The 24,507-nt window shown below is 45.9% G+C and overlaps 1 protein-coding gene and 1 long non-coding RNA gene across 12 annotated transcripts in view; both read right to left on the minus strand.

Moving 5' to 3' along the window:
- ZNF91 (zinc finger protein 91) overlaps window positions 1-24,507 on the minus strand; it is a 167,732-nt gene that overhangs the window by 70,754 nt on the left and 72,471 nt on the right. For 2 of the 6 annotated variants that reach the window (XM_031004095.3, XM_055372321.2), the window contains exon 1: window positions 626-796. The exons of 1 other annotated variant lie outside the window; for it this stretch is intronic. In XM_031004095.3, coding sequence (XP_030859955.2) covers window positions 626-628 — 3 coding nt within the window. In that variant the 5' untranslated portion in view covers window positions 629-796. Of the gene's footprint in view, window positions 1-612; window positions 834-24,507 lie in introns of those variants that run through there. 3 more of the 6 variants (XM_031004094.3, XM_031004093.3, XM_055372320.2) reach the window with 3 other exon arrangements.
- Window positions 4,107-23,258, minus strand: LOC109024114 (uncharacterized). Of its 6 annotated transcripts, XR_010131919.1 has the most exons (9): window positions 23,096-23,258; window positions 11,311-11,416; window positions 10,566-10,643; window positions 9,783-9,868; window positions 9,026-9,053; window positions 8,513-8,799; window positions 7,479-7,814; window positions 6,032-6,339; window positions 4,107-5,239 (listed from the first exon to the last, which is right to left on the minus strand). It is a non-coding gene; the product is annotated as an uncharacterized lncRNA (long non-coding RNA). The 6 variants fall into 6 exon arrangements; XR_010131921.1 differs by lacking the exon at window positions 23,096-23,258 and having other exon boundaries at window positions 6,157-6,339; window positions 11,311-12,851; XR_010131922.1 differs by lacking the exon at window positions 23,096-23,258 and having other exon boundaries at window positions 8,513-8,815; window positions 11,311-12,851.

The following is a 24,507-nucleotide window of genomic DNA, read 5'->3' on the forward strand; positions in this document are numbered from 1 at the left end:
CCCGCGCGAGAGAGCAAAACTCCTTTTCAAAAAACAAAACAAAACAAAACCTACATAACTGTACCTAGCAAATTACTGAATTTGGTTTTCTTTATCATGAACCTTATAAAAATATCTCCTTCAAGGCCTTTCATAGACCACAAATTACAAACCATAGCTGGGTGCTCTACAATGTTTGAATCACTCTTTGATTAAATTATTTAATCTTTTCGCGGTGACGCCCATAAATTTTTAATAGAAAAAAAGAGGCCCTGGGAACCCCACGGACTAAAGTGCTTCCTATTCATGAGCCAGCACCTCCAGTCAGGATTCTCCCCTGACGACCCTCCCGTGATCCCTGCACAATCTGGGAGAGACGCGGCGCTGCGGGTGCAGAGCTGCCCAGAGAGGGCTCCAGGCCAGGACACAGTCACTGGGCAGGGAAGAGACAGGACGCCCGGAGCCCGCCTGTCAGCGCAGCCGCCATCTTATCGCTGAAGGGGACTGAGGCCGAGCTGGGCAAGGAGAACCCGGGCACGGATTGTGGAGCTGACTGAAGGAAGGCCTGAGGCTCGCCACAGCCGCATCCCACCGGTTTCAACGAGCCCCGTTCCCTCTCTCGGGACGTCGCACCTGGCAGTCTCACCATTTCTAGGCTTCCAGGGGTTCCTGGCGTCTTAGCTGTGGCTCTCCAATACCTGCAGGTCACAGGGCCACACAGGCTGGGCCTCCTGGAGCAGACGACACAGAGCAGTGAAGTCGAGACCTGGAAACTCCGGCGGCAGCGAGAGACAAAGGCCCAGCCACATCCCGGAAGCCGCCCTGTCCGCTCCAGCTTTGTGCCTGATTGGACAGTTCCCAGCCCAGCGTCCCTGATTAGATAACGTTTAAGGCCCCGCCTTCTCAGGCCCTGAGTGACAGAAGATGTGATCAGACACTGGGCTGAATGAAGAAAGAGTGACAGCGTAGGCTGCAGCCTTTTCAGGCAGGGCTTCCTCAGCTCAGCCAGGCCCACTTCAGAGCATGGGAAAATCCTCTCTCTTCTTTGCTCTCTTTCAATGTATTCAAAATGTGAACAAAAATATTTGCTGTATATTAATAATACATAAAATTTTTGTTCCAGAGAAAATCAACTTTTACTTTATTAATAGTGTATTATCAATAATAAAGCTAATTTGATAAAACATTGTAAGTCTCTCAGCCGGGCGCCATGGCTCACACCTGTAATCCCAACACTTTGGGAGGCCGAGGCAGGTGGATCTCCTGAGGTCAGGAGTCCGAGACCAGTCTGGCTAACATGGTGAAACCCCATCTCTACTAAAAATACAAAATTATTGAGCATGGTGGTGCGTGCCTGTAATCCCAACTACTCGGGAGGCTGAGGCAGGAGAATTGCTAGAACCCGGGAGGCCAAGGTTGCAGTAAGCCTAGATCGCGCCAATACATTCCAGACTGAACAATAAGAGTGAAATTCCATTTCAAAAAAATGAAAAATAAAATATAAAAATTAGCTGAGCATGGTAGCACACGTCTGTAATCCCAGCTACTCCGGAGGCTGAGGCAGGAGAATCGCTTGAACCCGGGAGGCGGAGGTTGTAGTGAGTTGAGATCATGCCACTGCACCCCAGCAAAAAATAAAAATAAAAATAAATTTTTTTTGACCTCTCTAGATTTTTATACATATTTTATGATCTCTTATAATTTTTTAATTTTTTTTGAGACGTAGTCTTGCTCTGTGGCCCAGGCTGAAGTCCAGCGGCACGATCTCGGCTCACTGCAACCTCTGCCTTTCAGGTCCAAGGGATTCTCCTCCCTCAGCCTCTGGAGTAGCTGGGATGACAGGTGCACCACCACACCTGACTAATTTTTTGTATTTTTAGTAGAGATGCGGTTTCACCATGTTGGCCAGGCTGGTCTTGAACTCCTGGCCTCAGGTGATCCACCTGCCTTAGCCTCCCAAAGTAGTGGGATTACATGGGTAAGCCATGATGCCGGTCCATTGTTTAACTTTTTATATTTCATTTTAATCTACATTATTTTTACTTTTTCAATTTGAAGGAACCTTTAAGTAATTTCAAAGCAGACAAATGTTTCTAACTTTCTTCATCAAAAGCATATTTTGCTTTTGTTTATACACTCTCTATTTTCTTTTAATTTCCGAGAGAGAAGCTTGTTCTGTCACCCAGGCTGAAGTGCAGTGGCATGATTTCAGCTCACTGCAACCTCCACCTCCCAGATTCAAGCGATTCTCCAGCCTCAGCTTCTGGAGTAGCTGGGATTACAGGCGTGCGCGATCATGCCCGGTTTATTTCCTTATTTGAAGTAGTGACTGGAATTTGCCATGTTGCTCAGGCTGGTCTCGATCTCCTAAGCTCAAAATGATCTGCCTATCTCGGCCTCCTAAAGTGTTGGGATTACCAGGCGTGAGCCACGACACCTGGCCTTAAACATTTTCTTTGAAGAATTAGTTTTTTTACATCTAGTGGTCTTATATTAATTACATTAACCCTTAACAAACTAATTTTTAGTGAAATCCCTAGGAAGTAATTTTGAACTGTTTTATATTAATATTTGTAGATAAAAAACATTTATATATTTTAATGTTAAATACAGTGAGTTCTAAATTGCTCTTCAAAGAATCAGTATGTCAGTATATTCAGCTCCCTGTTCTTCATTCTCCATTTTAAAGTTTAACTTGTTTTTGTCTCCAGTTTTAGTAAACAACCTTCCCGCCAGTTCTAATCAGTAGTTTACATCTGTACCCCCGGTCACCTGCTCCATCCTGAGTCACCCCTGGTCACCTGCTCTGACCTGAGTCACCTTGGTCACCTGTTCCATAACAGTAGTTCCCATCCAAACTGCTCACCCCACCACTCTGGCTTGTACTCCTCCTCTCTTTAAAATAGCCAATGGGAATTAGCTTAGACTGTGCAGTCCAACCCTAGCCAACAGGGGAATGACACAGCAGTAGGGGCTACCTGCATCAGGGCTAAGAACTCCTTTCCCTCCCTTGTTCAGGTGTGCTCTTGCCATTGCTCCATTCGCAAGATGCACCCTTCTATAAAAGTAAATATTGCCTTGCTGAGAAAATTTACATTCAAGTACTATTTCCTTTGCAGCATCAAAAATTTGCTTCTAACATTTAATAAAAGATTTTTTTTGAATTTTCTGTAAACTAACGAATCTAAATATAGTTAGCTTTTTTATAACATATTAAAGATTCTGGGCTGGGTGCAGTGGCTCACGCCTGTAATCCCAGCACTTTGGGAGACTGAGGTGGGTGGATCATGAGGTCAGGAATTCAAGACCAGCCTGGCAAATATGGTGAAACCCTGTCTCTGCTAAAAAATACAAAAATTAGACAGGCGTGGTGGCGCGCTCCTGTAGTCTCAGCTACTCAGGAGGCTGAGGCAGGAGAATCACTTGAACCCAGTAAGCAGAGGTTGCAGTGGGCCGAGATTGCACCACTGCACTCCAGCCTGCTGACAGAGTGAGACTCCGTCTCAAAAAATAAAAAGTAAAATAAAATTAAAAAATTATAGTCAGGCATGTTGGCTCATGCTTATAATCCCAGCACTTTGGGGGAGCAAGTAATGAAGACTGTTTAAGCCCAAGAATTCGAGATCAGCCTGGGCAACATGGCAAAAACACGTCTAAAAAAAATTTAAAAATTAACTGAGCATGGTAGCCTGCACATTTAGTACCAGCTATTCAGGAGGCTGAGGGAGGAAAATTGCATGAGCCCAGAAGTCGAGGCTGCAGTGAGCCCTCATTGAGCCACTTCACTCTATTCTGGGTGACAGAGACCCTTTCTAAACAAAACAAAACAAAACAGCCAAAATATAGAAAGTTAAACTTATGGGGTTTTGTGTTTTTTTGTTTTTGTTTGTAATTATTATTACTTCCAAAGTTTTTAAGGTACAGGTGATGTTTGGTTACATGGATAAGTTCTTTTGTAATCATTTCTAAGATTTAGGTGCACCCATCTCCCAAGCAGTGTGCACTGTACCCAATATGTAGTCTTTTATCCCTCACCCCTCTCTCCCGCCCTTTCTGCTGAGTACCCAGAGTCCATTACATAATTCTTATTCCTTTGCATTCTCATAGCTTAGTTCCCACTTATAAGTGAGAACATACAATGCTTGGTTTTTTATTGCTGAGTTACTTAGAATAATGGTCTCCAACTAAATCGAGATTGATGCAAATGCTATTATTTTATTCCTCGTTAGGGCTGAGTAGTATGCATTGGTATACATATGCCACATTTTCTTTTTCCACTCATTAGCTGATGGGCATTAGGCTGCTTCCATATTTTTGCAATTGCAAATTGTGCTGCTATAAACATGTGTGTGCAAGTGTCTTACGCATATAATTTCTTTTTCTTCATGTAGATACGCAGTAGTAGAATTGCTTAATCAAATGGTAGCTTTACTTTTATTTAATGAATCTCCATACTGTTTTTCATAGTGGTTGTACTAGTTTACATACCCACCAGCAGTGAAAAAGTATTCTTTTTTCACCACAGCCATGCCAACACATATTATTTTTTGATGTTTTAATCATGGCCGGTTTTGCAGGAATATATTGGTTTGGTTCAGAAAGGCAGGACAACTCAAAGCGGGCGGCTTCCAGGTAAGTTTAAATATTTTGTGGTTGACAAGTGGTGGAATCTGAAGACCTGGGATCAATGAAAGGGAAGGTTTAGGTTAAGGTAAAGGATTGTGGAGACCAAGTTTTATTGTACAGAGGAATCTCTCAGATAGGTGAATTAAAAGAGAGAGCAGTTTGTAAAATGTTTCTTATTAGACCTAAACGGGTGCCTGGCTCTTAGTTGATTATCTCCTGGATCTGCAAAGAAAAAAAGGAAAACAAAAGGGGAAGGGGATTCTCTACAAGGCCTAGGCATGAGAGGAGAGTCACATCAAGTTAAGTACTGGGCCACGTGACATATCACAATCCCCATGTGGACACATTCCAGTAAGACAACACCTAGGTGCTGGGCCCAGGAACATATGACTGTGTCTTTTATAGGCAAACACAGGGTAGAAGAGGGGAGGGGATAATATCAAACATATGATGGGCCAAGAGATATGTCACAATGCCCCCTGTGGGCAGGGTCCAGGCTGGAGACACATATCACCTTGGCGTTGGGCCCATGAATATGTGACAGTGCCTTCTGAGGGCAGGCCCAAGGCAAAAGAGTAACATCATTATGCGGCTGGGCCCAGTGGTTTGTTACAATCTCTGCTGCAGTCGAAACCTAGAAAGAAGAGAAGAATCAGGCCAGGTGCAGTGGCTCATGCCTGTAATTCCAGTACTTTGGGAGGCCGAGGCAGGAGGACCACCTGAGGTTAGAAGTTCGAAACCAGCGTAGCCAACATGGCGAAACCCTGTCTCTACTATAAATACAAAAATTAGCCGGGTGTGGTGGCACATGCCTTTAATCCCAGCTACTTGGGAGGCTAAGTCAGGACAATCGCTTCAACCTAGGAGGCAGAGGCTGTAGTGAGCTGAAATCATGCCGCTGCACTCCAGCCTGGGCAACAGAGTGAGACTCCATCTCAAAAAAAAAAAAAAAAAAGGAAAGAAAAGAAAAGAAGAGTTAACACCAGCTAGGTGTATTGGGCCTAGCAATATGTCACAAGTTGTTTTGTGAGAAGGAACTAAGCAGTAAAAGGGAGTCATATTACCTGGGTGATGAGCATAGAGATATGCGACAATGACTGCTGCAGGCAGAACCCAAACAAGAGAGTGACATTACCTGGGTTTTAGACCCAGCAATATGTCACAGTGACCCATGTGGGCAAAGCAGAGGCAGGAGAGTAACATAACCTAGTGGGGAGGGCAGCAATATTTCACAATTTTCATTGTGGACAGCACCAAAGCAGGAGAGAAAACTCCCATCACTTGGGTGCAAGGCCCAGTGATATGTCACGATGCCCCATATAAAAACACAGAGGCAAGAAAATAGAGTCACATCACCTAGTTTCTGGTACAGTGATTTGTCACAATTCCATCTATGGGTTAAATCCAGGCAGGAGAGTAAACTCACTCAGGTTCTACACAGAGGCATGTGTCACAATCACATGTGCAGGAAGATCCAAGATGAGATTAACAATCCTGTACATATTCCGCTTCTGTGTGCAGCAGCAAGGCAGAAGAAGAGACTCACATTACCTGGGTGTAAGGCTCTGAGATATGTTACAATGTCTTTTTCGAGTAGCACCAAGGCAGAAGAATAGAGTTACATCACTTAGGCGCTGGGTCCAGCAGTGTGGCACAATCCTATTTGTGGGCTGGGCCAATTCTGAAGAATCACATTACTCAGGTGCTGGGCAGAAGTGTGTGCCAAAATCACACCTGAAGGAAAGACCAGAGATGAGATTAACAATCCTGTACGTACCCTAATTTTTGGTATGAGAGTCAACACCTCCTGTATGTTGGGTCTAAGTACATAAGTCACAATTTTTAGAATGAATTGAATCACTGAATGAGAGACTCAATCCCTCTTACTGGCTGTGTCACCTTAGTGGAATCAGACAAACAGGTGTGTTCAATCTTGGTCTGAAAGTCACCAACTTACCTTTGGACTGGATTCACTTATGAGTAAATTTTACAACTTGCAACTGTCTCTGCATATAAGATTCAGAATTTCCAGTGGACCGTTCTTGTGAAAAGATGATAATCTTTACTGTCGACTGGGTATACAGGAATGTCAAAACCTCAACTGTACACTGAGTCTAGCTAGAATACTCTCTGTACCAACCGAGGATTTATAAGGTATGCATGAGAGTCGCAATCTTTTGTGACTAGGAGACATTTGTGCTGGTATGGGCCCATGATCGTACCTGTGGCTCTGTGCTCAGATAAGAGAGTCAACATCTCTGTAATGGCTGGGTCCAGATATGAGAGTTGTCACCTGCCTATAAGCTAGGCTAATGAGTCACCACCTCATGTTGCCTGATGTTCACATATGACAGTCACAATTTTAACTCTGCACTGCGTCCACATGTAAGATTTAAGATCTCACCAGTAGGCTCTGTCCATGGATGAGGGTGACAATCTTAACAATTGGCAAACTGTGCAAATATAAAACAATCTCCTGTTTTCTGGACCCTGTTATGACACTTTCTGGAGCACTGGAGGGCTTTATACAATATGGGAGAGACTGTAATTTTCTTTAACCTTCCTACAAAGGGGAGAGCCAGAATCTTACCCATTTTCCTAAGCCCACATATGAGAGATAGTATGTCTCCTATTGGCTGATGTCAGATATGAGAGTCAACATTGCACCAATGGTCTGAACAAAGATATATGTCACAATCTCCCCTGTGGATAGGGAGAGAGCAGGAGACTTATATCATCTGCGTAATAGGCCAGGTATATGTCACAATCTTCTCTGAGAACAGGCACAAGGCAGAAGAGTTAAAAACTGGATGCTTAGTCAGGCGTATAAATTTTCTCCTGAAATCAGGGCACAGAGAGTAGAGTCACATTACCTGGGTGCTGAGACCAGAGATATGTCACAGTGCTCCCTATGAGCAAAGCTCAGGCAGGAGAAACACATCACTTGATTTCTGTGCCAGAAGATGTGTCACAATCTCTCATATGAGGAAAGCCTTGGTAGAAAAGGAGAGTCACATCAAATAGTTGATGCTCTTAAAGATATGTCACAATGCTCTGTTGTCAGGGTCCATACGGAAGACTCATGTCACCTTGTTGCTGGGCCCAGCAATATGTCACAATGCCTTTTCAGGTACAGGCCAAGGCAGAACAGTAATGTCACATTGGCGTAGAGCCCCACAATATGTCTCAGTCCTCCTTGCTAGCAGAACCTATGATGGAAGAAGAATCACACTTGTTTGGTACTGAGCCACATGATACGTCGCAACTCCCCCTGTGAGCAGGGACCAGGCAGGAGAAGAAAGTCACATCATGTGGGTGAGGTGTGAAAATATATGTCACAATGCTCCTTGTGGGTAGTAGAGTTGCATTACCAGGGTGTATGTTCCAGCAATATGTCACAATTGCTTATGTGGTCAGGTGACCAGGTAGGAGAGTCAAAAAACCTGGGTGTGGGGCCCAGAGATATGTGACAATGCATTCTGTGGGCAGTGCCAAGGCGAAGGAGACTCACATCACCTAAGTGCAAGGCCCAGCGATATGTCACAATGCCCCCTGTGAGCAGCACCAATGCAGAAAAAGAGAGTCATATCCCCTCAGTTCTGGGTTCAGCTATATGTCACCATTCCATCTGTAGGCAAGACAGTCAGATCACTCAGGTGCTGGGCAGAGAAATATGTTCCAAGTAAACCTGTGAGAAGGTGCAGGGATCAAATTAACAATCCCACACATGTTCCGGTTTTAGGTATAGGAGGTTAACCCTTCCTATATGTTGTATCTAAGGACAGGAGTTACAATCTCAACAGTAGACAAAATTTGTACCTAACAGCCCATACTCCTGCTGTGTCTAATTAGTGAAGTCACAGCCTCATAGGTGTGCTGATTCTTGCTCTGAATGTCACCAACTCACCTGTGGACTGGATCCAAATATGAGAGTCAATTTTTCCACCTTTGACTTCCTCTATGTGTGAGATTCAGAACTCACAATGATGATGTGTACTGTTTGATGGGTGTTCATATAATCGTAAAAGTCTCCTCTGTGTGCTGGGTCTTGTTAGTACACTTTTTTTCTTTTTTTTTTTTTTGAGATGGAGTCTCACAATGTCGCCTGGGCTGGAGTGCAGTGGTGCGACCTTAGCTCACTGCAACTTCTGCTTCCGAGTTCAAGCGATTCTCCTGCCTCAGCCCCCGGAGTAGCTGAAATTACAGGCGCCTGTGAGGGATCAGTCAGAATGGTAAGAAAAACTATAGGGAAAGGACGCAAACCTTCTGAAAGTTTGGAAGGTTCTGCAAAGACCCAGGGGAGAATAGCTGAAGGCAGCTGCTTTATAACCCTGAGGCAGAGGGCCAGGAGTAGGTACAGTGGAGTGTAGGGGAATTTATCTTAAACAGGCTTGTTTACTTATATTGACCAGGAACTGACCTTTGATCATCCACGGGAGTGACATTCCCTGAAAGGAGAACAATAAATATTAGTTACCTGCAGGTTGTGTTTGCTCCAGGTTTTTGGCATTGTGCCTGCACTGAAAGCAAGCAAGCAGCTCCAGCTTCTTGGGGCAGCTCTCTGGCCACTAGAGGCAGGCCATTATCTAGCTGCTGTTACACTGCATACCTGTGTCTGAGTACTAATTCTATCCATCAGCCAGGGCCTGCAGGAAAGGCCCAGTAGGCGGCCACATCCATGCTCAGCTGATTTTTTGCAATTTTAGTAGAGGCAGGTTTTCACCATGTTGGCCAGGCTTGTCTCAAACTCCTGACTCATGATCTACCTGCCTCAGCCTCCCAAAGTGCTGGGATAACAGGCATGAGCCACGGCGCCCAGCTAGTACACTCTCTATACTACTCAAAGGCTTTATCCAGTATAAATAAGAGTCACAATTTACTCTAAAGTCATGTTTGTAAGCACCCATGACCATACTTGTGGCTCTAAGCCCAGGTATTAGAGCCAACATCTCTCCAGTTGGTAGGGTTTATATAGTAGAGTCCTCATCTGCTATGTTATGAGTTTAGAAGTGTGTCACCATCTCAACTGTGGCCGGAGGCTCATATATGACAGTCACAATTCCAACTCTGGACAGTGTTTGCATTTGAGATTCAAGACCTCAGCAATGGGCTCTTTTCATGTGTAAGGGTGATAATCCTAATGGTTGGTGAGGTGTGCATATAAGAAACAATCTCACCTTTGTGCTGTGTGCCCTGGGATAACACTCTTTGTAACACTCGAGGGCATTATATGATATGTTGGAGGGTGGCAATTCTGTATGACCTTCATAAAAAGAGAAGACCAAGAATGTGACTCATTTTTCTAAGTTGAGCTATGAGAGACAGTATTTCTTCTAATAGCTGACTAGAGGTATGAGAGTCATCATTACACTTATAAGCTGACTACAGTACATGCCTCCATTTAACCTGTAGGTAGAGAGTTAGCAGGAGAGTCACATCACCTGGGATTTCAGCCAAGGGTATCTCACAATCTTCCCTGAGGGAAAGAACCAAGCAGGAATATCACATCACCTGGGTGCTCAGCCAGGGATATGTTACAATTCTCTCCTGAAAGCACAGCATAGGCAACAGAGTCACAACACCTAAGGGTTGAGCTCAGCATTATGTCACAATGCTCCCTGGGGGCAAGACAGAGGCAGGAGAGCCACATCACCTGGTGTCTGCTTCCAGGGAGAAGTTGCAATCTTTCCTGTGCAGGGCAGGTTGCAGGCAAGAAGTGTCATATCTTTTAGGTCATGGATGCAGATATATGTCACAAGGTCACTGTGGGCACAGCCCAGGCAGTAGCATGCAATCTCATAGGTAGTGGGCCTAGTAATATTTACAATACCAAAAATATGTGAGGCCGAGGAAAAACAGGAGAATTGCAACACCTAGTTGCTGGGTCTAGTGATATGCCACAGTCCTCCCTTGCCCTCTGTGAAAATGCCCTCTGTGAAATAAGAATAGACTCACATTACCTAAATGCTGGGTCCAGCAATGAAGCACAATCCCATCTGTACGCTGGGTCCAGGCAGGAGAGTCAAATTACTCAGGTGCTAAAAAAAGGTGTATGTCACAAACACAGCTAACTTAAGGATGAGGTATGACATTAACAATTTCACACATTTTTTAGTTCTAGCTGAGACATAATTCCCTCCGTATCTTGGGTGTAAGTACCTGAGTGACAATCTCAATGATAGTCTGAATTTGCGTATGAGAACCTCAATCCCTCCTGCAAATTGTGTCATTTTAGTGAAGTCACCGACTCACAGGTGTGCTGAATCTTGGTGTCAGAGACACTAACATCTCTATGGATCGAATTCACATATGAGATTCAATTTTCCAACTTTTGACTGCATCTGCATAAGAGCTTCAGAACCTCAACAGTGAGCTGTGTTTATGTGGAAAGATGACAGTGTTTACTGTTGGCAGGCTATGCATATGAGTGTCACAACCTCCCCTGTGTGCTGAGTTCTGTTAGGCCATTCTCTGTACCTCTTGACAACTTTACACAGTATGTGACAGAGTGTTAATTCTTTATGACCTTCATACAAAGAGGAGACCCAAGACATTACTCATTTTCCTGACCCTGGCTATGAGAGATAGTGTATCTGCTATTGGTTTTTTCGAAGTATGAAAATCATTATTGCACCTTTAAGTTTGGAAAAGATATGCATCACAATCCCACCAATGAAAAGGGACTGACTAGTAGACTCACAGCACCTGCATTTTGGGGCAGTGATATGTCAGAATCTCCTCTGAGGGCAGGGACAGGGCAGAAGTGTCACACCACCTGGGTGCTCAATTAGGGATACGTTACAATCTCCTCCTGAAAGCAGAATACAGTCAGCAGAGTCACATCACCTAGATGCTAGGCCCAGTGATATGTTACAATGATCTGTGGGCAAGGACCAGGAAGGAAAAACACATCACCTGATTGCTGAGAACAGTGATTCATCACAATCTTTCCAGTGGTGAGGGTGCAGGCAGAAAAGGGGTATTAAATCTCAAAGATAATGGGTACAAAGATATGTCACAAGGCCACTTACGTGCTGGGCTCAGGCAGAAGCCTCCCATCTCATGTCTGTTGAACTCAATGATACATCACTATATCCAAAATATGCCAGAAACAAGAAAAATAAAAGGGTCACATCACCTAGGTGATGGAAAGGAGACATGTCATAATACTTCCGTGGGCAGTTCCCATGTCATAAAGTTGTACCACCTAAGTGCTGAATCCAGGCATATGTCACAACACACAATGCATTCAGGGCTTAGGCAGAAGAGGAGAGTCATAACACATAGGTGGTGAGTCCAGCAACACATCACAAATCCCTGCTTGGGCAAAGCCATAGAAAAGAGTCGCATCACCTATGTACTGGGTTCAGTAATGTGTCACACTACCCCCTTAGGAGGAGGGCCCATGCAAGAGAGTCACATCACCTATGTAACGGGTTCAGCAATATGTCACAGTACCCATTCTGGCGCAAAAGAGTCGCATCTTCTAAATTATGGGCAACAGAGCCAGGCTCCATCTCAAAAAAAATAAAGAGTCACATCACCTAATAAGCGGTCTCAGAGATAAGACACCATGGCCCTCATGGGTAGGGCTCAGGAAGAAGTGTGAAGTCACATAACCTTTGAGCTGGGCCCAGCTATGTGTCAAAATTACTTCAGTGGGCAGGGCCCAGACCTAAGAAAAGAGTCATATCATGTAGGTACTTGGCCAAGCAATATGCCACAATCCCCACTGTGGACAGGTCCCAGGAGAAGAGTCACACAATCTCAGCAATTGGCCCAGATATATCTTACAGTGACTTTTGGGAGCCAGCAGAAGAATCTACCACCTGTATGCTAAATTCAGCAATAAGTCACTCTCTCTACTATGGGCAAGGCCCAGGCAGAAAAGGAGAGTCAAATCACCTTGGTGCTGGGCCCAAAGATATGTCACTATCTCTTTTTAGGCAATGTCCAGGTAAGAGAGTAGAGTCACATAAAATAGTCAAAAAGGGCCAAGCGAAATGGCTCACCCCTATAATCCCAGCACATTGGGAGGTTGAGTCGGGCAGATCGGCTGAGGTCAGGGGTTTGAGACCAGTCTGGCCAACATGGTGATACCTTGTCTCTACTAAAAATACAAAAATTAGCCAGGCGTGGTGGTGCACACCTGTAACCTCAGCTACTCAGGAGGCTGAGGCAGGAGAATCACTTGAACCCAGGAGGCAAAGGTTGAAGTGAGTTGAGATCACACCACTGCACTCTAGCCTGGGTGACAGAGTGAGACTCTGTCTCAAAAATAAAATTAAAATAAATAACATAAAATAAATAAAATAGTCAAAGGGCCCCAGATATGTTACAATACACCTTGTAAGCAGGGTCCAGGCAGGAGACTCATAATCACATTTGTTCTGGGCCCAGCAATATATCACCATACCTTCTGAGGGCAGTGCCATGACAAAAGAGTAATGTCACCTTAGTATTAGGCCTAGTGACATTTCACAATATCCCCTGCAGGCAAAACACAGGAAGAGGAGAAAAGTCACATTAGCTAGGTGCTGAGCCCAGTGATATGTCACAATCCCTTCTGTGAGCAGGGGCCAGGCAGGAGAAGAGAGCCACATTACCTGTGTGATGGGTGCAGGGTTATATCACAATGTCCTCTGTAGGCAGGACCGAGGCAGTAGAGTTACATCACCTGGGTGTTGGACCCAGCAATATGTCACAATGGCCTACATGGGCAGGGCACAGGCAGGAGACTCACATAACCTATGTGTGGGGCCCAGCAATATGACACAATGCCCCCTGTGAAAGAGCCAGGCTGGAGAGAAGATTCACACCACCTGGGTACAAGACCCAGTGATATGTCACAATGCCCACTGTGGGAAGTGCCAAAGCAGTAGAACAGTTACATCACTTTGGTGCTGGGTCCAGTGATATGTCACAATCCCTTCTGTAAGCTGGGCAGGAGCATCAACTCACTCTGGTGTCGGGTAAAGTCATATGTCATAATTACACTATCAAAAATGTTCAGGGATGAGATTATACATCTGGACTGGGAAGAATCAACACAACAAAAATATGACCAGGCCGGGCGCAGTGGCTCCCGCCTGTAATCCCAGCACTTTGGGAGGCCGAGGCGGGCGGATGACCTGAGGTCGGGAGTTTGGACCAGCCTGACCAACATGGAGAAACCCCGTCTCTACTAAAAATACAAAATTAGCCAGTGTGCTGGCACATGCCTATAATCCCAGCTACTCGGGAGGCTGAGGCAGGAGATTTGCTTGAATCCAGGAAGCGGAGATTGTGGTGAGCCGAGATTGCACCATTGCGCTCCAGCCTGGGCAATGAGAGTGAAACTCCATCTCAAAAAAAAAAAAAAAAAAATGACCAGACCAGGCATAGTGGCTCATGCCTGTAATCCCAGCAGTTTGGGAGGCCAAGGCAGGAGAATATCTGGAGCCCAGGATTTTGAGACTATCCTGGGGGCCACATGGTGAGACAACACCTATTTTAAAAAATAATAATTACACGAGATTGCGCCACTGCACTCCAGCCTGGGTGACACAGAGCGAGACTCCGTCTCAAAAAAAAAAAAAAAAAAAAAGGACTTTTTTTTCTTTTTCAAGACAGAGTCTCCCTCTGTCGCCCAGGCTGGAGTGCAATGGCACAATCTTGACTCACTGCAACCTCCGCCTCCCGGGTTCAAGCCATTCTCCTGCCCCAGCCTCCCCAGCAGCTGAGATTACAGGCACGTGCCACCACACCCAGGAACCTACTGACGGGACTAAACAGGGCTCTGCGCATGACAGGTAGTAAGAGCACAAGGAATTCTATAGGACAGATTTCCAAGAGCAGAACTGCTGGATCAAATGGCGTTCTGAAATCAAGATTCCAGAGGCTACAGGTATCTGCATACAGTACCTGAATCTGCTCCAGGACTTCTCGCGGCATCTCCACAGCCATATGATGAAGAAATTGAAATCTAAAGAGGTTAAGTATTCACTGAAAGGCACACAGCCTGAATTCCAATTCAGAGGCAGCCTGACTCCAGAGCCCACAGGTCAAGCCACTACATTCTACTATCAGAGGAGGAGTGCTAGCCCCAGGAAGTGAGGAGCGCCTCTTCCTGGCCGCCATCCCATCTAGGAAGTGAGGAGCGTCTCTGCCCTGCTGCCCATCCTCTGAGATGTGGGGAGCACCTCTGCCCCGCCGCCCCGTCTGGGATGTGAGGAGCGCCTCTGCCCGGCTGCGACCCCGTCTGGGAGGTGAGGAGCGTCTCTGCCCGGCCGCCCCGTCTGAGAAGTGAGGAGACTCTCCACCTGGCAACCGCCCTGTCTGAGAAGTGAGGAGCCCCTCCGCCCGGCAGCCACCCCGTCTGAGAAGTGAGGAGCGTCTCCGCCCGGCAGCCACCCCATCCGGGAGGGAGGTGGGGGGGGTCAGCCCCCCGCTCGGCCAGCCGCCCCATCCGGGAGGGAGGTGGGGGGGGTCAGCCCCCGGCCCGGCCAGCCGCCCCGTCCGGGAGGTGAGGGGCGCCTCTGCCCGGCCGCCCCTACTGGGAAGGGAGGAGCCCCTCTGCCTGGCCAGCCGCCCCGTCCGGGAGGGAGGTGGGGAGGTCAGCCCCCCGCCCGGCCAGCCGCCCCGTCCGGGAGGGAGGTGGGGGGGTCAGCCCCCCGCCCGGCCAGCTCCCCGTCCGGGAGGTGAGGGGTGCCTCTGCCCGGCCGCCCCTACTGGGAAGTGAGGGGCCCCTCTGCCCGGCCAGCTGCCCCGTCCCGGAGGGAGGTGGGAGGTCAGCCCCCTGCCCGGCCAGCCGCCCCGTTCGGGAGGTGAGGGGCGCCTCTGCCCGGCCGCCCCTACTGGGATGTGAGGAGCCCCTCTCCCGGGCCACCACCCCGTCTGGGAGGTGTACCCAACAGCTCATTGAGAACGGGCCGGGATGACAATGGCGGTTTTGTGGAATAGAAAGGGGGGAAAGGCGGGGAAAAGATTGAGAAATCGGATGGTTGCCGTGTCTGTGTAGAAGTAGACATGGGAGACTTTTCATTTTGTTCTGTACTAAGAAAAATACTTCTGCCTTGGGATCCTGTTGATCGGTGACCCTACCCCCAACCCTGTGCTCTCTGAAACATGCTGTGTCCACTCAGGGTTAAATGGATTAAGGGCGGTGCAAGATGTGCTTTGTTAAACAGATGCTTGAAGGCAGCATGCTCGTTAAGAATCATCACCACTCCCTAATCTCAAGTACCCAGGGACACAAACACTGCGGAGGGCCGCAGGGTCCTCTGCCTAGGAAAACCGGAGTCCTTTGTTCACTTGTTTATCTGCCGACCTTCCCTCCACTATTGTCCTATGACCCTGCCAAATCCCCCTCTGCGAGAAACACCCAAGAATGATCAATAAAAAAAAAAAAATAATAATAATAATAATTACAGTTAAAAAAAGTATATAAATATATATATGACCAGCGCCTGAAAAACATAGCAAGAACACATCTCTACTGAAAAAAAAAAAAAATAGATGATTGATTGGTAGACAGAGAGACACACAGATAGACAGATAGATAGATAGATATAGATAGAACCAGTCATGGTGGCTCACGCCTGTAAGCTCAGTAATTTGAGAGGTCTAGGCCAGCACATCGTCTGACTGCAGGAGTTTGAGATCAGCCTGGAAAACATGATGGGACCCTATCTCTACAAAAATAAAAAGTAAAATATACAAAATAAAGCACCAGTGTGGTGGCGCATGCCTTTAGTCCCAGCTACTGGGAAGTGGGGTGTCTGAGACGGGAGGATCACCTGAGCCCAGGGAGGTCGAGGCTGCAGTGAGCTGTGATCATGCAACTGCACTTTAGCCTGGGTGAAAGAAATCTAAAACAACAGCAACTTCAGTGTACGGGAAGGAGCACGAGAGACAAAGAGAAAAAAAGAAAAAAACAACAGAACTCAATGTACTGTGAAAATAAACTCAAAGTGGTGTTAAAAAAAAAAAAAAAAAAAAGGAAAAGAAAAAGAAACAGAAAGATCCTGAGAGCCCCAGCTATTTGGGAGGCCAAAATAAGAGGATCAACTGGATGAGCCTAGGAAGGTAAAGAGTGCAGTGAGCTATCATTGAACTCCTCTGCTGGACCGAAGCTGTACTGTGCCGGTGAGCGCCATCTGGTCCACCGTAAACATTTCCAGCTGGCAACCAAGTCCTACGCTCGTGGCCCACATCCTGTACACCTGGCAGCCAGAAAGAGAAGCCAGCTGGTGGTGGAGGCAGAAGCAGAAGCCCACTGTGTCTACCCTACAGGCCACATGTGGCACTCGCGGCCTGAAGCTGTCCCTGTTGGAACCTTATTTCCCCCAAGGCGGCCCACCTCCGCAGCCAGCCTCTAAGTCCGCCGACCTTCCTTCCTAAGCTTTGAATCCCTGGTCCACCCAAACGAGAGGCCAGCAGCCACAACTACTGGCCACAGCTCACCACCCACATCTGGTCACCCGGCGGCCAGACCGAGAAGCCACCGTGTCCACCCTGCAGGCCATGTGTGGCGCTCACCCCTGAAAATGTCCCTCTGGCGTCTAAGTCTGCGAGCTTCCCATCACTCCCTGGGCGACAGAGTGAGACTCCATCTCGGAAAAAAAAAAAAAAAAAAAAAGGAAGATGGGGAAGAAGGAGGGGAGGGAGGGAGGGAGGAAGAGAGGAAAAGGAAGAATGGAAAGGAAAAACAAGAAAATAAAAGAGGACAGAGCATGGTGGCTCAAACCTGTAATCTCAACACTTTGGGAAGCTGAAATGGGAGAATTGCTTGAGCACAGAATTTTGACACCAGCCCTGGGAACACAAAGCAGAAGGAAAGGAGGAAGGAGAGAAGAAAGAAAGATAGGAAGGAAGGAAAAATAAAACCAAAAAAGTTCAGGGAACATCACTCTCACTGATGATCAAAGGTCAGTTCCTGGTCAATAAAAGTAAACAAGCCTGTTTAAGATAAATTCCCCTATACTCTGTTGTACCTACTCCTTGCCCTCTGCCTCAGGCTTATAGAACAGCTGCCTTCAGCTATTCTCCCAGGAGGCTTTGCAAAACCTTCCGACTAGAAATACAAAAATTAGGTGGGCGTCAATGTGCCTGCTTGTAGTCCCAACTACTAGGGAGGCTGTGGCAGGAGAATGGCTTGAATCTGAGAGACTGAGGTTGCAGTGAGCCGAGATCATGCCACTGTACTACAGCGTGAGTAACAGAATGAGACCCTGGCTCAAAAAAAAAAAAAATAAAATAAAAATAAATAAATAAATAAATAACTTCTTACCTAAATCTAGATTCATCATATTTTACAAAACCTAGAAACAACCTCAGAACAATAACAACTCCATTCCCAGAAAGAGCCTCCCAACCCCACCTTTGTGCCAATCCCAACTGCATCTGCCTGTGGATTTCAAGGTTTTCAAGGCTCTGTGGCTTCTCTAACTATAAAGGCTCTGTCCATGGCTATTGTGAGCAGGCCAGGACATCTGCAGGGGAGGCTCCTCAGGCAGAACAGCTGCTTTTTCAATGATCTCCCTTTGCAGGCAAAACTATCCTTAGCTTGCAGTCACTGAGTTCAGGCTTCTACTTCCCAGTCAGGATTATTCACTTAGTTTGAAATAAGAAAATGACCACTGTATGGCCAGACATGATGGCTCACGCCTGTAATTGCAGCACTTTGGAAGGCTGAGGCAGGTGGATCACTTGAGGTCAGGAGTTCGAGACCAGCCTGGCCAACATGGTGAAACCCTATCTCTACTAAAAACACAAAAATTAGCCGGGCGTGGTGGCATGCGCCTGTAATCCCAGCTATTCAGAAGGCTGAGGCACGAGATTCCCTTAAACCTGGGAGGCGCAGGTTGCAGTGAGCCAAGATCGTGCCACTGCACTCCAGCCTGGGTGATAGAGTGAGACTCAGTCTCAAAAATAAATAAATAATAATAATAAAAAAAAATGACCAATGTTTCAAAAAAGTGCAAAATCACTCCAACACACTGTTTATAGAATAGTGTAAGGAAATTGTAAGACTTAAATTTTCAACTACAATATAAAAAGCTTAAGTAAGGCTGGGCATGGTGGCTTACACTTGTAATCCCAGCACTTTGGAAGGCCGAGGCAGGAGGATCACCTGAGGTCAGGAGTTCGAGACCAGCCTGGCCAACATGGTGAAACCCATCTCTACTAAAAATACAAAAATTAGATGAGTGTGGCAGCTGGCAACTGTAATCCCAGCTACTAGGGAGGCTGAGGCAGGAGAATCGCTTGAATTCAGGAGGCAAAGGTTGTACTGAGCCGAGATTGTGCCAATGCACTCCAGCCTGGGCAACAGAGCAAGATTCCATCTCAAAAAAAAAAAAAAAGTATCGGTCCTTTTTGGATGATAAACATCTCATTTAACTATTTCCATGATAGATAATTTAATAAACAATCATATGTGAACATTTCTAGAAGATGTCAAGTTCCATCTCATAAAATTTAGCATTAAACTTGGACATCTAGACAACAGAATACAGAACAGAGATTATCCACTGTTACAAATTCTAGACACCACAAAAAAGAGGAGCTGATGGTTTGAGAAATATATACAATGCACCAATTAATCTATCACATTTGCTTGTGGAAATATATTCACTTTGTATAGCCATAATGAAAAAAAGATTTTTCCTATTTCTTTTCTCTGGTAGCATTCCCAAAGCAAAGCCCTGGGGTTCTATTTAAAATCATGGAACCAGGAAAAGCAGACATGAGAAACTTACTACACTCACTCTGCAGAAGATAAAGGTAAATAAGAATCTTTAATACATAAAATATATGAGTAGATTTTTCTGAAATATACCTTTCATAGTCTGACTTTTTAAACATCTTTTAAACTCTTCTGATAAAATATAAGTTACAGTTATTAAAAAACTGAAATAGAAATAAGTGAAAAAATCTTTCCAAGGTAAAAAACTCAGGAAGAGGCACATGCCACAATGCCTGACTAATGTTTTTGTATTTTTAGTAGAGACGGGGTTTCACCATGTTGGCCAAGCTGGAAATAATTTTTTACTCTGGGGCCAGGTGTGGTGGCTCATGCCTGTAATTCCAGCTACTTGGGAGGCTGAAGTGAGAGAATCGCTTAAAGGCGGAGGGAGGCTGAGGTGAGAGAATCGCTGGGAGGCAGAGGTTGCAGTGAGCCGAGACTGCACTACTGCACTTTAGCCTGGGCAACAGAGAAAGACTGTGTCAAAAAAAAAAGCATACTCTGCACTAGCAGCATTAACACAAAAAGTTCTAGTAAACCCTGACACCCACTCAAATGTCACCTCCTCTATAAAGCCCTCCTTGATTTTCCCAGTGCTATGTCACTGGCAGAATTGATCACTATTACCATTTAGCTCCTCAATACTTTATAAGTCTTTTTATGTACAAGGGTTATTCTCCAGAATAAATTAATCATTTACACACCTATCCATGCTAATGAACTACAAACTCCTATGGGGCAGGTATGTTGAACCCTGTTCATCTGTGTAATCCAAATGTTTGATACTTAATAGGTGTCATATACACATAAAATCAAAATGCTGTCAGGGAATTATTGGAAAAGCTACCAAATTCTTTTTTTTTTTTAACTTTTAAGTTCAAGGGTATATGTTCAAGTTTTTTACAGAGGTAAACGTGTGTCATGGGGGTTTGTTGTGCAGATTATTTCATCACCCAAGTATTAAGGCCTAGTACCCATTAGGTATTTTTCCTGATCCTCTCCCTCCTCCAATAGGCCCCAGTATGTGTTCTTCCCCTCTATGGGCCCATGTGTTCCCATCATTTGACTCTCACTTATAAGTGAGAATATGTAGTAGTTTGTTTTGCTTTTTTTATTTTTTTTTTTTTTGAGGTAGAGTTTCGCTCTTGTCACCCAGGCTGGAGTGCAGTGGCACTATCTCAGCTCACTGCAACCTCTGCCTCCCGGGTTCAAGAGATTCTCCTGCCTCATCCTCCTGAGTAGCTGGGATTACAGGCATCTGCCACCACGCCTGGCTAATTTTTTGTATTTTTAGTAGAGATGAGGTTTTACCATGTTGCTCAGGCTGGTATCAAACTCCTGACCTCAGATGATCCACCTGCCTTGGCCTCCCAAAGTGCTGGAATTACAGCTGTGAGCCACCACATCCAGCTAGTATTTAGTTTTCTATTCCTCTGTTAGTTTGCTAAGAATAATGTCTTATGGCTCTATCCACGTTCCTGCAAAGGACATGATCTCATTTTTTTTTTAATGGGTGCACAGTACTCCATGGTGTATATGTACTACACTTTCTTTATCCAGTCTATCATTAATAGGCATTTAGGTGGATTCCATGCCTTTGCTATTGTGAATTGTGCTGCAATGCACATATGCATGCATGTGTCTTTATAATAGAATGATTCATATTGCTTTGGGTAAATACCCAATAATGGATTGCTAGGTCAAATGGTATTTTGTCTCTAGGTCTTCAAGGAGTTGCCACACTGTCTTCCATAATGGTTGAACTAATTTACACTCCCATCAACAGTGTATACGCGTTCCTTTGTGAAAAAATAATTTTAATTTTCTAAAAGGTTAGCTTTCTAAGACAAATGGTATGCGAGGAAATTTCCACAGGCCTAAGCCATCCAGCTGCTCTTCTGAGAGGCTACACTCTTACTCCTCAGGCTGTCCTCTAAGAGATGACCCAGGGGATGATATTCATTAGACACTCCAAGAGATATGGCCACTGTGGGCATCTTGAGTTATCCCTGACAGTTCTGAAAATCATGAACAAGAAAAGACCGGAGGGCTGCCACAAAGGGCCCTGGAATTTCTCCAAAGCAAAACTTCAACCGAAAGACCTACTAACAAGGTGTATGCACCAGGGAAGATAAAAGGACAGTCACAGAGATTTTTTTTTTTTTTTAACAGTGGAGTTCCAGAGGATTATATTCTCACGTAAAATGTTTACAGACTTCGGAGGTTGAGGCGGGTGGATCACCTGAGGTCAAGAATTCAAGAGCAGCCTGGCCAACATGAGGAAACCCCGTCTCTCCTAAAAATACAAAAATTAGCCGGGCACGGTGGTGGGAGCCTGTAATCCCAGCTACTTGGGAGGCTGAGGCATGAGAATCGCTTGAATCTGGGAGGTGGGGATTGCACTGCACTCCAGCCTGGGCAACAAGAGTGAAACTCCATCTCCAAAAAAAAAAAAAATTGTATACAGACAACAATTATTTTAAAACCTGCCATCCACTGCTGTGTATGAACATGATTAATAATAAAAACACTGTGTTTGAAATGTAAAATAAAGGACAAATAGTTGATAGTGTTGTAAATTGGAGAGAGGAAGTTGTTCTCATTTCCACTTTTGAGAATGTAGGAACAAAGGTGGAAATTTATAATTTTACTGCAAGCCTGAGTTAAGCTAGGGTAAAAGGGTAGTGGATTAGAAGTCCTGCTTGCCATACATTAGGAAGTTACAGAGGAAAACCAGTCCTCCTGTGGCGTGTTACTTAAAAAGCAGGAAATTAGACTGAAGGGGCTCTAGTGCCCTGTGTTCATAAGTAAAAAATGTAAAACCTATCTCGAATTCACTTCTTATAAATTATTTTAGGCAGAAACAAAATTCAGGCTTAACCTGCAATTAACCTCTGATTACATAACCAGGAAATTTCCACCCAAATCATACAAATAAGGTGACTACATAACTGTGACCAATTCTTGAATTTGGCTTGCCTTCTCACACGCCCTTTGTAAAACCCTTCCCTTTTTGCCTTTCAGGTGGCCCACATATTATGGCTGGGTGCTTTCCATTTCACTAATCACTGCTCAGATAAACTCGTTAACGTTTTAACGTTGACTGCCTTTACTTTGCAAGAGAAGAGGCTGGGCGCGGTGGCTCATGCTTGTAATCTTAGCCCTTTGGAAGGCCGCGGCGGGGGGATCACTTGAGTCCAGGGGTTCCAGACCAGCTTCCACCATGGCGAAACCACTTCTCTACTAGAAATACAAAAATCAGCCAGGCGTGGTGGTGCAGGTCTTTAATCCCAGCTTTTCGGGGGGCTTAGGCACGAGAATCGCTTGAACCTGAGAGGCGGAGGTTGCAGTGATCACGCCATTGCACTCCAGCCTGGGCGACAGAGCAAGACTTTGTCTCAAACAAACCAACAAAATGTTTAACAAAAGAGACTGGGAGCCCCACCGGCCACAGCTCCTCCTACGCACACACGAGTCGGGATTCTGCCCTGATGACCCGCCTGGCATCCCTGAACAATCTGGGAAATACTCGGGGCTGCGTGCAGAGCTGCCCAGGGAGCTCCAGACAGGGCGCCGCAGGGACTGGGCGGGACGCGGGAGTCATTGCTGCGGGCCCAGCCACCATCTTGCGGCCAGAGGGACCTGGGACGGAGCTGCGCCAGCAGGGACTCAGGTCGGCAAATCAGGAGCGGTGAGGAGGCCAGTCCCGTCGGTTTCTCAGCCAGCTCTCCCCTCTCGGGATGCTCAACCCCTCACACTCACCCTTTCCCACCTTCTAGAATGTCCTGGCATCTTAGCTGTGCACGTCCCAGGACCTGCAGATCACAGGGCAACAGCCTGTTACCGGCTGGGGGGAGAGGGGGGCAGAGGTGGAGGACGTTGAATAGCAGAAAGGGATCCCAAGCTCTGGCTGCAGCGAGAGACAAAAGCCCCACCAATGCCGGATGCCACGCCCTCCTCTCCAACTGCGCCACTGATTCGATAAAGCACCAGCACTCGCCCCGTACCACTCCCTCCACCCCCAGGAAAACAGGCTAAAGCAGGGAGTGTCAACCATAGGGAATTACAGCCAATTAAGAAGTAAGCTGAGACTTGAAATGAACTTGCTCTTTCCCTTACCTGGGTCTGCTTGTATAATGCATCAAATGCTACTTAAGGGTAAGAAAAGAACATTTGGACTATTTTTGTTTGTTTGAGACTGAGTTTTGCTCTTATTGCCCAGGCTTGAGTGCAATGGTGTGATCTTGTTTCACTGCAACCTCTGCCTCCCAGGTTCAAGTGATTCTCCTGCCTCAGCCTCCCGAGTAGCTAGGATTACAGGCGCATGCCACCACACCCAGCTACTTTTTGTATTTTTAGTACAGACGGGGTTTCGCCATGTTGGGCAGGCTGGTCTCGAACTCCTGACCTCAGGTGATCCTCCCACCTCAGCCTCCCAAAGTGCTGGGATTACAGGCGTGAGCCACCATGCCCAGCCCATTTGAACATATTTTAACAACTTTTTAATCATTTTGATAATGCAGGAAAGACCCTCATCCCATCCCTGAGCACCTCTCTCATCATGCTGTACCACACTGTTGACCACATCGTGGGATGGCCATTAGGAATGGGGCAGGGGTAGGGGAAAGCGGTGGTTGAGAATGGTTAAGCAAAAATTATGTTACCCAAATTTGTTTATTTTAGAAAGACTTCTCAATCATTCTGTGTGAAGTGTGTATTCCAGGGTAATACACACTGGATTACTGCACTGCAGTACTGACTGCACTGCACTGCATCTCAATCTGACTTCTCTTTTTTAAAATCACTGGATTACTCTCACTAATGGGGTATTTTTATTTTCTATTTTATTTCTATTTGAAAATGGCCAACTGTCCTTTGTGGGTGTCCTGATTTGATTTGCTGGGTTAGACCGTGGAGGTAAGAGTGAGGAAATATTGGGCCACATCAGAATAACTTATTCTCATTTAGAGAATATATAGGAATTTTTTTTTTTGAGATGGAGGTTTGCTTTTGTTGCCCAGAAGGGAGTGCAATCGTGTGATCTTGGCTCACTGCAACCTTCTTCTCCTGGGTTCAAGCGCTCCTCCTGCCTCAACCTCCCGAGTAGCTGGGATTACAGGCTCCCACCACCATGCCCTGGGTCTGTCAAGGTTTCATCATATTGGCCAGGCTGG

This window comes from Gorilla gorilla, chromosome 20 (genome assembly GCF_029281585.2).
Source record: "Gorilla gorilla gorilla isolate KB3781 chromosome 20, NHGRI_mGorGor1-v2.1_pri, whole genome shotgun sequence".
NCBI classification, from domain to species: domain Eukaryota; kingdom Metazoa; phylum Chordata; class Mammalia; order Primates; family Hominidae; genus Gorilla; species Gorilla gorilla.